The 13,393-nt window shown below is 38.7% G+C and overlaps 1 protein-coding gene across 4 annotated transcripts in view; it reads left to right on the top strand.

Moving 5' to 3' along the window:
• RPS6KC1 (ribosomal protein S6 kinase C1) overlaps positions 1-13,393 on the top strand; it is a 171,236-nt gene that overhangs the window by 20,888 nt on the left and 136,955 nt on the right. For all 4 annotated transcript variants that reach the window (XR_008390242.1, XM_053658206.1, XM_037164331.2 and 1 more), the window contains exon 3: positions 4,604-4,724. Coding sequence is in view for 3 of the 4 variants with exons in the window: in XM_053658206.1 (XP_053514181.1) it covers positions 4,604-4,724 (121 nt within the window). In the remaining variant the exon portion in view is untranslated. The remainder of the gene's footprint in view (positions 1-4,603; positions 4,725-13,393) is intronic.

Below are 13,393 nucleotides of genomic sequence, written 5' to 3'. Positions count from 1 at the left end.
AAACTCTTTTATAATAACAACTGTTGGTGAACCATTCATCAGAAAACTTGTAAGTGTCCTTTAGTCAGATGATTGCATGGCCTTTGTTAGAAATGCTATAAAAAATCAAAACATGTCTTCTATGTAGCTGGCTTCTTAAAGTATAGAATAATCTGGAAATTATAATATACTTTTTTTTATCCTCACCTGAGGACATGCTCATTGATTTTATAGAGAGGAGAAGCAGGAGGGCAGAGAGAGAGAGAGAGAGGGAGAGAGAGAGAGAGAGAGAGAGAAACTCGATGGGAGAAACATTGATCGGTGAGACTGAACCCACAACCCAGGCATGTGCCCTGAACAGAAATAGAACTCCCAATATTTTGGTTTACAGGATGACGCTTCAACCGACTGAGCCACGTCAGCCAGGGCATAATAATACTTTTAGTTTCACATGTTTCATTTAAACATTGGAATTCTCATTTAGGAGAGGAATTAACCTTTGGGGTGTGTTTCCACATCCTTTCCTTGTACTTTCTTCATTAACTTACTCATTTAGTTATTTTATTGCTCTAGAATTTAGGTTTTACAGGGCTGTTGAGGATTAGTAGATGTATAGTTAATTTAACCAAATCTAGGACTAATAATATGCTATCCTTATAAAACCAGAGAAAGTTTGCTGTTTGTTTATACATATACACATACATACACGCATGCATCCATACCTTGGCACATGTAATGTTTTCTTCCTAAGAATGCTTAAATACTAACATGGGGTAAATAATTTAAAATTGTTCAGGATGGATTCCCCCCTCTCCCCCTTACCTATTAAACATTTCCTCTGAATTTTAGTTATTAAGAGCAGCACGGGTGAATGGGAGGGGGGACAACAGCGGTCCATGCGGCCTCTCCTTCAGAAGACCCTCTAGGGCGTGAATATTCACCATGAGGAAAGACAGAGATGGAAATGTGCCCTTCCTCCCCCACCTTTGAAAAGAAGTAACCTATGTATAGCTCTGTTTCTCTATAGCTAGTAAATTTTACTGGTGTCAGAAATGTGTCAAAGGAAAGGAAATCCACAAGCAAATAGTATGGTGGGTGATCCAGCAAGTTCTAACTACTGTAGAAGAGTAAAAAGGACAAAGTTAGTTTGGATTGGATGGTTTTGTAAAATACAAGAGATCTAAAGGTTTTTGGTATCAATAAGTGAAGTTATCTTAATTTTTTATGTAAAAATATTTAAGGGGATGTTTTTAATAAAAATTAAGCTTTTATTAAACTTGTAGTCTCTATATTATTGTCATTAAATTAATATTGAGGAATTTTATACATGACTTTCATGAATAAGAAATTTCTGCAGAATTGGTTCAATAGAGCAATAGCTATTTTACGATATTTTTTACAATAAAATATTGTTAGAGAAAATAACTTTTGCACGTGTCTTTTGGGACTGTACGTAGTCCAGTTATAACCATTAGTAGTTGTTGAAGTAACGGAGGTGTGCTTCTGTTCCCTTTCCCATTTTGAAGATTTTTAGAAATGTCCAAAGTTAAAGGAGTAAGAAGAAAAGGAGTCAGTGAATGGTGACATTTTGTGATGGTTTGGTTTCCCACAGTTCCTGGGGCTTTTTATTTGCTCTTTGGTACTTAGGTTCTAAGGCTCCAGTGTTGAGAGTAAGGAGCATGTGAGTGAACAAGTTAGGACACGGTGAGGAAATGCAGATTCTCACCTTGGGGGCACGGTTCTTATTCTTGCTCTGACAACCTGTTGGTTGGTTATCTGCCATGGTATTTTGATCATTATTTTGTCTTTATTGTGATTAAATGATTAACTTTTGCTCCTTAAATCACTCTGCCTTTGTTTTACAGTGATTCCAACTAGAATACACATTTTAGCTGCAGATTTGTTTTCATGAGCTATGTGGTCTTTGGAATAGCTCTCACGGCTAGCTTATCATGGCTTTAAGGATGGCATCACCCTATGTAAGGTTATTTTTACAAGCCCATACCCATTTCCTTCTTAAGCCCTCCTTGGTAGTGCGGTACTACCATAATTTGAATGTTTTTTTTCATGGCAGAATTATGTTCATGCATCAAAGTTAAAAACTGCCGAGAAGCACAGAATATAAAAATTAAAATCAGTGTAATTTCACTATCTGAGAACTTTGCTTTTCAAGCATTGGTTTAACTCTCTCAGTTCTTCCTGTGTCTTTTGCTGGAATTGCTGGTTCTTTGTCCTCAACATTTGTCTCATTCACTTCCATTTTAAAATAAAGTTTCTTCTTCCATCTGTGTGCCCTCTCTCATGTCATAATCAAGTGTCTTAAACATGTTGCACTTGGTTTTCTCTTCTTTACTTCTGGTTGGTCCCTCAGTGTTAGGGTTCCCCATTGTTCTGTTATTAGATTCCTCATCTCATCACAGATGCTGAGCACCTCTCCCGAGTGATTGCCATTGCTCTGCTGATGCTCCAAATTAATACAGCCCACTTAACTTCTTGCTGTTGAACCCCAAACCTGTTTACCCTATGGGACATTTCCAATCAGGTGCCTCACAAGTACTATCAAATGTATCTATAATTGAACTTTGCCCTTATCTCAAAACAGCTTCTCCCTTGGCTTTTCATCTTAAGGAGGAGCATCACTCTTCATCCCATTGCAAAGCCAAAAGTCATTGTATTTGGCATTGCTCTCCTTTGAACAACTTCATCCACAACCCCTTCTTTCTTCATTTTTGTCGGTCTATTCACTGCTTCCCTTCAGGTTGCTCAACTAAGATAATCCTTGCTATAAAGCTGCTGTCTTGTGATGTGCTTACTGTGTTGGCTTAGTCTTCCTGACTGGACTGGAACTCCTTGAGGGCAGGGATTGTGTCTCTCAGTTCTTCATCCTTTGTGCCAGCACAGTGCCCAACACAGAATGGGGCCACGGAAATACTGGTTTGGATGACTGTTTTTGTCGTTGAGTAAATGAATAAAAGGAAGCCTCAGGAGAGCAGTTTACTTAAGTTAATTCATATTGTGGGCTGACTAGTGCCCTAGGGTTATGCCTGTGTTAGAAACAAGAAACTTATTAATCATGGTAGAATTTTTGATAGTTTGGCAAAGTTTGGTGACAGATTTCATATGCACAAAGAGTACAGTTTTGACAAGAGTCTTAAAACTTGGCTTATTAGCATTGCACTCTAATATTGAGTTTGCTAGAAGTGAGGTAGGTTGGTTTTTTAGCAAAAGCCCCAATGTATGAGATGACAGAATTTAAAACTCATTTTTACTCCTTTTGTGGTGATATCCAGGTAATGTTCAAGTCCTCTTCCTAAACCATTGCTGTCTGAACAGCTTGGTATTTTAATTGGAAATTATTGGAAAATGATTTTTCTCTTGATTTTTTTCCTTCAGTAGCAGGTTGGTTCATTAATAAATGTGAGGCCATTTAAACTGCTGTTGCATTCTGATTTGTGAGTATTCAGTGATACGAATGCCCCCTGGCTACTAAGGATAATACTTCAGTATGACTAGTGCAAGTAAGGAACTGATTTTTGTTTTTAGTTTATGTAAACATTTATTTGACCACAATGTGGTCAAAATGTAAAGTGATAAAGTAGTATATAAAGTGATACTATTACATATGATATAGTTGCAATCTAAATGAGAATGTGGGTTTTATTCAGTTGTACAGTTGGCTCGTGTATCTCCTGGGTAATGTGATGTGCAGCAAATCGGAGTGAGGGGCAGAGGGGTCGGGTAAGCAGGGTGATTTTTACTCAGAACTGTGAACTTGAGTTACCCCCCACACTGCTGGGGGATATGGAATGTCTCAACTGAGATTTTAACTGAAAATGCAAAACTGTAACAAAGCCAAATGTGCGGCCCTTTCTATAAATACTCCATATCCAGTGGGAAAAAAATCCTTTTCTTTTATAATGTTTTTTTTTCTAATTTAATCTGAATGAGGTTAAACAATAATTAGAACTAAACAAGGTAAATTTACTTTTTTACATGTTGTATAATCCAGATGATTGTTGTTTGTGAAATATACTAGTTTTAATGGTATTCTGATCAGGATTCACCTTCTCCCAGAATCTTATTATTATTTTCAGTTGAGATTTATGAAATTAAGAAGTTCATGTTAATTACTTTCTACATAGCTATTGTTTCTTCTGAGTTATGCACTTTGTATATCCTTTTAGGCAAATGCTGAGTAGGTACTTTGTATTTAAAATTGTCTAAATGAAATGTTTTGTGTTTGCAAATATGATGTTTTTGAGACAGAATATGTATTTTGACATCTAGCTCATTTCCATGGCCAATAGTAATTGACTTTTGAAGAGGTTAAATGACATTTTAGGTAGGACAGACCTTCTTTGTTGGATATTTTTGAATATTTTTCCAGTATGAAGGAAACAGTGCTTGTTCACAATGAAATTTAAAAATCAAGACAGGAAAAGTTGCTGTTTCATACTTTTAAAGTAAATGTTAGTTAATTTTACATAGTTAACTATATTGGTTAGAACATATACTTGTTTGCCATTGCATGATCATTTTGAGCACTTTAATGAAATGATTATGATTAGATATCTAAACCTGAATAGTTTTACTATGAGATACACATTTAATTTTTTTCTCTCAGATAATCATATGGAAGAGATACAGCGACTTTAAGAAACTACACAAAGAACTATGGCAAATTCACAAAAACTTATTCCGACATTCAGAATTATTTCCTCCATTTGCAAAAGGAATAGTGTTTGGTAAGTGACTGTATTTAATCTCTGATTTTAAAACGTGATGATTAGCTAACTATGCATGTGATGATTAGCTAACTATGCATATATGCCAAACCCCGAAATTGTGTCCCAGGAAGTCAGAAGCCCCTTTGTTTATGACAGTAATTCATGTCATGCAGCAAGCATCAAGCACATGAAGTGGTTTTCCATGTTCTAGGTGCAGTTTTGCTAACTCAGCATGCACTTATCTTCTGTCCAATCGCAACACAGCAGCAACAGTTCTGACCAATCAGGGAAAACAACATGCGAGAACGTAAGAAAGATGATGTTGAATTAGTCTTCTAGATCCTAATTTTTTAATTTTTTAAAAAAGATTTTGTTTATTTATCTTTAGAAAGGAAGGGAAGGAGAGAGGGAGAGAAATATCAATGTATGGTTGCCTCTTGTGCGTCCCCTGCTGGGAACGGGCCTGCAACCCAGGCATCTGCCCTGACTGGGAATCGAACTGCTATCCTTTGGTTTGCAGGCCAACACTCAATTCAGTCCACTGAGCTACACCAGCCAGGGCTGCAATTTTTTTATTTTTAATGTCTATACTTTGTATGTGTCTTGCAAATGTTGACCCATTTATTATATAATATCAAAAATTGTTAATATCACAGATCTCTAAAGGAAATCTGTTAAACACCAAATTATAACTATTCAGATTTGGATAGCAAGACTGAATGGGCCAATTTGGATAGACAGTTATCCAAATCTGAATAGTTATAGTTTGTTTTTTTTTCACACACAGACTTTAAAAAAGAAATGGTCTCAAGGGCTGAGATTTAATAAATAAAGTTAATAAATTTTCTGCTTCATCAAGGACATTCTTAAGTGAAACTGGCATCTGAAACAATGTTAACGCGAGTGGGTGGCAGTAGGAATATGCTGATTACTAGTGAGTGTAGTTGGGAATATGCTGATTACTAGTGAGTGTAGTTGGGAGCCGTCGCAGTGGTTCCTGCCGAGAGGCCAGCAGTTTCCCTGCTGTTGGTTGTAGGTGATCAGTGCAGAGGTCAGTGTGGGAAATAATGCAGCTGCTGTCTTACTGTTGTGAAAGTGGTTTTGACCTGGTGGATCTCTTGGAAGGCCGTTGGGGGACCCTCAGCAGCCTGTGCCTTATGTTTTGAGAACACAGAAGCACGCACACACACATTTATACACATGTATGCACATACATATGGGTATTCCTTGCAGCATTTTTAGTAGAAGAATACTGAAAATTGAATTTTCTCAATATGTCATTGTACGGGTGTGCTGGAATTTAGCCAATTCATAGAATTCTTCAGCTATTTGACACATACTGGTATGGAAATGTGTCCAAGGCATATTTTTAGGATATAGAAAACAAATGTTGCAAAGCAGTGTGTTTAGTAAGACCCCTTCTGTGTTTAAGTAGACATACATGTGTGTGTGAAGATGTTACCTGCACATGTTTGTATAAAGTGTAAAACCTCTGGGCCATGAGAGGAGGGCTGTTTTTACTTTTTACCTTAAACACTCTGTACTGTAGCATTTAACTTTGCACACGTATGTTAATGTTGGAAGATGCGAAGCCTGGCTTTTATTTGTTTATTTATTTTTAAATATTTGACTGTTTATGCTATTACAGTTGTCCCAGTTTTTCCCCCTTTGCCCCTCTCTACCCAGTCTGCCCCCCTTCCCACAGTCAGTCCCCACCATCCATGGCCATGGGTCATGCATGTGTGTTGTTTGACTAGTTTCGTCCCCTTCTTCCAACCAGTTACCACCTTCCCCTCCCCTCTTACAGCTGTCAGTCTGTTCCCTGTTCCCATGCCTTTGGTCTGTTTTGCTAGTTAGTTTATTTTGTTTACTACATTCCACTTATGAGTGAGGTCATATGATATTTGTCTTTTACTGACTGGCTTATTTCACTTAGTATAATAATCTCCAATGCCATCCATGCTTGTGATTTTCATTGCAAAAGATAAGAATTCTTTTTTTTTTTTTTTTTTTTTTTTTACTGCTGTGTAGTATTCCATTGTGTGAATGTACCACAGCTTTTTTATCCACTCATCTACTGATGGGCACTTGGGCTCTTTCCAGCACTTGGCTATTGTGAATAACGCTGCTATGAACATAGGGTGCATATATTCTCTTCAATTGGTGTTTTAGGATATATTCCCAGAGGTGAAATTACTGGGTCAAAAGGCAGTTCTGTTTTTAATTTTTTGAGGAAACTCCGTCCTGTTTTCCACAGTGGCCATACCAGTCTGCATTCCTATCAACAGTGCACTAGGGTTCCCTTTTCTCCACAACCTTGCCAGCACTGGCGCTTTGTTGATTTATGTGACAGCCATTCTGACAGGAGTGAGGTGATACCTCATTGTGGTTTTAATTTTCATCTCTCTGGTGCACAGCCTGGCTTTGAAAACAATAAGCTTGTCACTGAGTGAAAGGGAGTGGCTCCCAAATTGGTTCTTAGCTATTATTGTCTGTTGCTGATGGATTATCTTCAACTTTTCTCCTCATTCTTACATATTATAGAGTGAGCGTTTCTTATTAATCTTAGTAAGTAAGCAATGCATCACTCTCAGTAAATGGCACAGTCCATTTGTAATACTTGGTAACTGCAGTGAACCCCGCAGGCAGCAGCTGTGGTTGTGTGGGGGGAATTCTCGGTTAATCATCTGTCTTTTTAGATACTCTCACATTTTTAGTGTGCAAGCCTCAGCAGCAAAAAAAAGTCCTATTTTACTGGGTTGGTCAAGAAGTTCATTTGTTTTTTTTGTAAGATGGCTCTACTAGTGCTTAGTGTTCTTTCACATTATTTGAAGCAGTTTTGTTAGATTGTATTGTGACAGCTGTCATTTCAGCTTGTATTAAAAAAGTCAAAATTGGTGCCTTTTTGTGTAGCCATTTTAATTTTGAAGGTGGATGAAACTGCAACATTTTCAGCATATTATGCTTTATTATTTCAAGAAAGGTAAAAATGTAACTGAAATGCAAAAATATTTGTGCAGCGTATGGAGAAGGTGCTGTGACTGAACGTGTCAGAAGTGGTTTGCGAAGTTTCGTGCTGGAGATTTCTCACTGGACGGTGCTCCACGGTTGAGTAGACCAGTTGGAGCTGATAGCAGTCAAATCGAGACATTAATTGAGAGCATTCAGTGTTCTACCATGCGGGAGATAGCCAATGTACTCAAATTATCCAAATCAATAAAATTATTAGTGAAAATGAAAAATGTGTCCTTTATTGTGTGGAAAAGACTGTGTGGACTTCTTGACCAACCTGATTATTGGCAGAACCTGCAGATGTGCAGTTACCGTTCTAGTGTCACAGTGGCAAGACCGTGCCTTTTGGAACCAGAGAGGTTTAGGCCCAAATCTTTCACCCACTGTTTACCAGTCTCGTGATCTTACACACACTGACATCTGAGACTTTTTTTGTTACGGGCAGCATAGGAATAGTACCTCCCTTTCCTGAGGATTATGACTGTAGTGCGTGTTAGTTCAGTGCTCGGCACATATCAGCCATGGTGAGCTGTGTCACGTGTTGCTCAGTTTACCGTCCCTCTGACCGCTTTCTCTCCTGTCTCTCTTTCTTGACTGTCGCACCGCTCCGCCGTGCGGGTTTTTGTTAGCCTTTCAGACTTCGAGATGACTCCGCTTCTAGGGAGTTTTCTGCGTTTCCTTTAGACTGAGTTGTTTCCCCTTCCAGTTCTCCTTACCAGTACAGCAACTACTTCGCTTTCCTTCAGTTGTTTGAATTTGCAAAATTTTCAAATGTACAGGAAAAACCAAAAGAATAGTATAACAAACACTTACATACTTTTTGCCCAAGTTCACTGATTGTTAACAATTTGCCACATTTGTCTGTAATGTCCATGTGTGTGTCTCATTATTTTCCTGGAGCATTCGAGAATAAGTTGGAGAGGTTGTGACATTTTACCCCCGCTTCCTGTATTTTGCCTATATCCACAATACCATATCACACTCAAGAAATTTAACATCGATACAATAATATTACCAAATGTCCAGTCCGCATTCAGATTTCCCCAGCTGTCCTGAAAATATCCATTTTAGATTTCTTTTGTATCCAGGATCTTGCCTCTAGATCTGTTTCTTTAAGTTAGAGTATTCTTTGTGCGTTTTTTTTCCTTCCATGTCATTGACATTGCAAGAGTGTAAGACAGTTGTTTTGTAGGCTTCACAGTCTCAGTCTGATTATTTTCTCATGATGAGACCACACTGTGATTTCCTGTGAGAAAGAGAAAGCAGCTTCTGACAGCCGTGAAAGAACTGGCCTGCACTGCCTGGACTCCGGCATTACCGGAGTTGACCTGGCATTCGCACCGGGCTGTGTCGTCCTGCTGTTGAGCCTAAACCGTTCACAGCACACGGCCACTAGACAAGGCCACTGAGTGTCCTGGGATGAAGACACAGACAAGGTCAGTGTGATTGTGTCTGAACACAGATAAAAGTATGACCTTTGCTAAAGTCACAAAAGTGATCACACGTTTTCATCCTGGCTGCCATGAGTGACACAGCTTCATTATAAGTCACAGCCTTGGTGTGTCTTCATTTTCCTTGCCTCATAATAAGATTTATCACATCATAGAATTAGGTAGAATTCATAAAATCATGGAATTACCCCTGACTCCCTTCCTGATGGCATGTAAACCAGGGCAGAGCGTCACTCCTCCGAGCCTTTCCCAGAGGCCCCAACACAGCCCAAACCCTGCAAGTCCGCTCTACACCTTCCTGGTGAAATGCCCCGAGTTCCCAATACTGTACAGTGTCCCTAGTTGCAAGGAGTAATAGATCCAACTTGTTTAACTAGGAAGTGTGTTCTTGGTGCTGTCGGTACAGGGAATTCACACCTGAGAACGTGGGCCTCTCTGTTTTTCTTTTTACTCTGAAGGAATTTTTTAATCTTTTTTTTTTAAAAGATTTTATTTATTTATCTTTAGAGGGGAAAGGGGGGAGGAGAGAGGGAGAGAAACATCAATGTATGGTTGCCTTTTGTGCGTCCCCTGCTGGGAACTGGCCTGCAGGGAACCGGCCTGCAACCCAGGCATGTGCCCTGACTGGGAATCGAACCGCTATCGTGTGGTTCGCAGGCCTGCGCTCAATCCACTGAGCTACACCAGCCAGGGCTGAAGGAATTTTTGATACAGTTAAGAATCAGCATCAAGCTTTTCTGGCTAGTTTCTTATTGGTTAAGGATACCTTTCAGTTCTGTGTAACCGGTTTTTGATCATTGTCATTGGCATTGAAAATAATTGTAAGCTCTGTTTTCTAGGAGTTATGTGTAATACAAAACACAACAACAAGATCTCAAAGGCAGCTTATAAATCAGAGAGACTTTATTTCTAATGATTTACCAGTTTTGTTTGAATGTTTTAATTTACCTGCCCCCAGCTTTTAATGAAGTATTATCAAGTAATTGGGAGTGGTAGAATAACTTATTAGTAATATATACATACAAATAATATAATACATAATAACTTTCTCAGGAAAAGTTTGTTTTGCATATTCTGTTATAAATTTTATATTATTTTTCTACTGTGTTCACAGGAAAATAAACATTGACCATGTGAATGGAAATTTAAAGCACCTATTTATGATTTCTCATTGTTGCTGCTCTAAGGGATTAACAACTAGAGAAGAGCTACTAGAGTATTGTCTACCATTAGGATGGCTAGACAACAGTTGTTGCTACTTGTTAATTTACTTTTAAAACTAGGTGGTTTTGTTAGCTATATTAGGGCCAGTAGTTAGTGCATTAAAATTCATCTGCTGTCTTTGTTTATGCTCCCAATACTGTTTTTTGTTATTCTGAAATATCCTAGTAAGAAAGAAGTGAAGATGTTCTTTCATCAAATTTGTTTTGATGACCAAATACAGTGTCATTGAACCTTTTAATGCACGAGCCCTTGATTTCCTCTGTGGCCCACTCCGAGCAGTGTTTTCCTTCATCTCCACCTGTCCAGGTTCAGTGGCGTGGAAATGTGCAGATCAGTGGAGGCACAACAGAGACATGCTTTGCATATGTCTTTTGTTTAGAAGTTGATGCGATCTTTGCCTTGTCATGCTGGTCTAGCTTAATTGGGGGATGGGATGAGTCATTGATCACATGTGGATTAAAGCTCCCAATTTTCATGTCTTCGTTTTCACTAGTAAATAAGATTTTAAAGGTGTTATCAAATATTTGGAAGATTTTCACTAAAATTTTTCAGTATATAGTTATGCCATTAAACATAATATTATGGATTGGAATGTAATATAATGTGTGTATTTTCTGGGTTTCTCTTCCAAGATTTTAGATGTTCACTGGAATTTACCTTTTTGTTTAAATGGTAAATATTCTGGACAATAATTATAAGCACCAGTGTATATTTAATTTCCTATTTAGGAAAGAGGAATGATGAACATTTAGCTGTCTTTTTAACTGTTTTGATCAGTGGATTTTCCCCAAGACTGAATAACTTAGACCGTTTTCTTTTTTTTTTTTTTAAATTTTATTTATTTATTTTTAGAAGGGAAGGGAAAGAGAGAAGGATGAAATATCAATGTATGGTTGCTTCTGGTACATCCCCTGCTGGGAACTGGCCCCTGCTGGGAACTGGCCCCTGCTGGAACTGGCCTGCAACCCAGGCATGTGCCCTGGCAGGAAATTGAACCATGCACGATCTTTTGGTTTGCAGGCCCATGCTCAATCCACTGAGCTACACCAGCCAGGTTAGACTGTTTTCAGGCTGAGTATTTGCTCTGTGGGTTGGGGTTTTGGTTCCCAGATAATGTAATTAATTGGTAGGTAAACTAGCAGTGTCATTTTAGATGTGCTTTTTTCCTTGGGATAACTGAGTTTAATTGCATTGCTGCATATGAACTGGTAACTAATATAAAAGCAGATACAGCAGTATAGATAGATGATAGCAGGTTTGGTTACTTGTGACAAAATGGAAAACCAGATAGACGTCAATTCCATTTTCATGGTATAGGATCTGGCAGTAGCCTCAGGTGTGGCAGCTCCAGGGTAATGGGGAATCTAAGCTCCTACCTTGTTGCTCTGTCACCCTTCATAATCCTTCTTGGAAGTGGAAAAGGAGAAAGAAGAGGGGTGGGGGAGGAATACATTGGCTCTCTCTTAAAGAGATTTCTGGGAATCTGCAGTATAACTTTTGTTTGTATGTTATTGGCCTGAACTTAATCCATGTCCACATGCAACTGCAAGGCAAGCTGGAAATCCCAGCCTGTTTTTTCCTGGACCGCTATGCACCTAGTTAGAAATTGGGAGTTATTTTACTAAGGAAGAAGGTGAGAACAGATACCAAGATAGCAACTGGCAACTGATTTCATAGAAAATAAAACAATATAGTGGATGTTAGGAATCCTCAAATTGACTGCCACTTACCCGCTAACCTTTGCCAGGTCCTGGGCTCTTTGAGGATGCTGGTAAAAGTTACGAACCCTTTCCTTGAAAATGTGCCCGTGGACATACACATGGAATTTCGTAGGGTTGTTGTCTCTGACACCCATGCATTAGGACTTAGGAGGTGTTTGTGGACCCACTGGTAAGATTTCTTTTTTTGATTCATTTATTTATTTAATGGGTATTTAAGAAACACATACCATGAGCTAGGCATTGTAGTTGGTGCTGGGAATATAATGGTGGTCAAGATAAATATAACCCCTGCCCTCAAGGAGGTCATAGCTAACAGGAATGGCAGAGGAAACCCAGTGGTCAAAATAAGCACACTCTTGGAGAATCCTAGGAGCTGCAGGTGTCCACAGGAGAAGACAATGTATTGCGAGAGGATGCAGAGGGTAATCCCAGGAAGATTTCTTACTAGTGACAGTGACTCTTCTAGGAGAGACTCTTCCACATAAAACAGTTACTTTTGTCAGGAGAGTTTTTCTAAGTTTTCATTACTCACTCATGTAGTCAACACGTGTTTCTTAGCATCTTCCATATGCTGGATACTATGCTAGTACTTGAAGATCCAACAACACTATGATTAATTTTTTAAGTGCTTGCTAAGTGCCTGGCATGGAACTGAGAGTACAGTCTTCATTTTCTTCATTTTACGAAATACAGTCTTCATTTTCTTCATTTTACGAAGTAGGAAATAACCTGCCTAAGATTTTGTAGCTAGTGAATGATAGAGCTAGTGTTTGAATCCAGGGCCAACTCTACAACCATTCTTTTCCGTTACCACGAAGTAGACATTTCACCATGAGCATGAGACACGTTGAGCTGAGGTATGTAGTGGTTCAGTTTCAACTCTTGCCTTGGGTAATAAAGCTGGGAATCTCTTTGTGCCTCAGTGTTCTGTTCACGTTTTGCAAAGCTACTAAAAATGTTTAAGTATGTGATGATGCTACTCTTAAATTTGTATTTTTAAAAGCATATTGCCATCACTTCTCTCAAATTTGCATTTTTTAAACCCGTATTGCCATCAGTATGATACATGCATGTGGCAAATGCCAACTGCTCATCTGATTATGATTTGAGCGGAGTAAAAGCAGTCACACTTGAAAATGTCCTACCAGCATTCAAATCGTATGTAGTAGTAAAACATTCTGTGGACACTGCCTTTCTGTCACCTTGTACAACAGTGCACCATGGGGCCGGGTGTTCTTTTTTTCTCACAAGCACTCGTGTGTGCTGACAGCCTCACATG

The sequence above is a fragment of the Artibeus jamaicensis genome, unplaced genomic scaffold, assembly GCF_021234435.1.
Source record: "Artibeus jamaicensis isolate MK-2021 breed Jamaican fruit bat unplaced genomic scaffold, CSHL_Jam_final contig_2170, whole genome shotgun sequence".
Taxonomy (NCBI): domain Eukaryota; kingdom Metazoa; phylum Chordata; class Mammalia; order Chiroptera; family Phyllostomidae; genus Artibeus; species Artibeus jamaicensis.
This window is presented reverse-complemented; position numbering and strand designations above follow the sequence as displayed.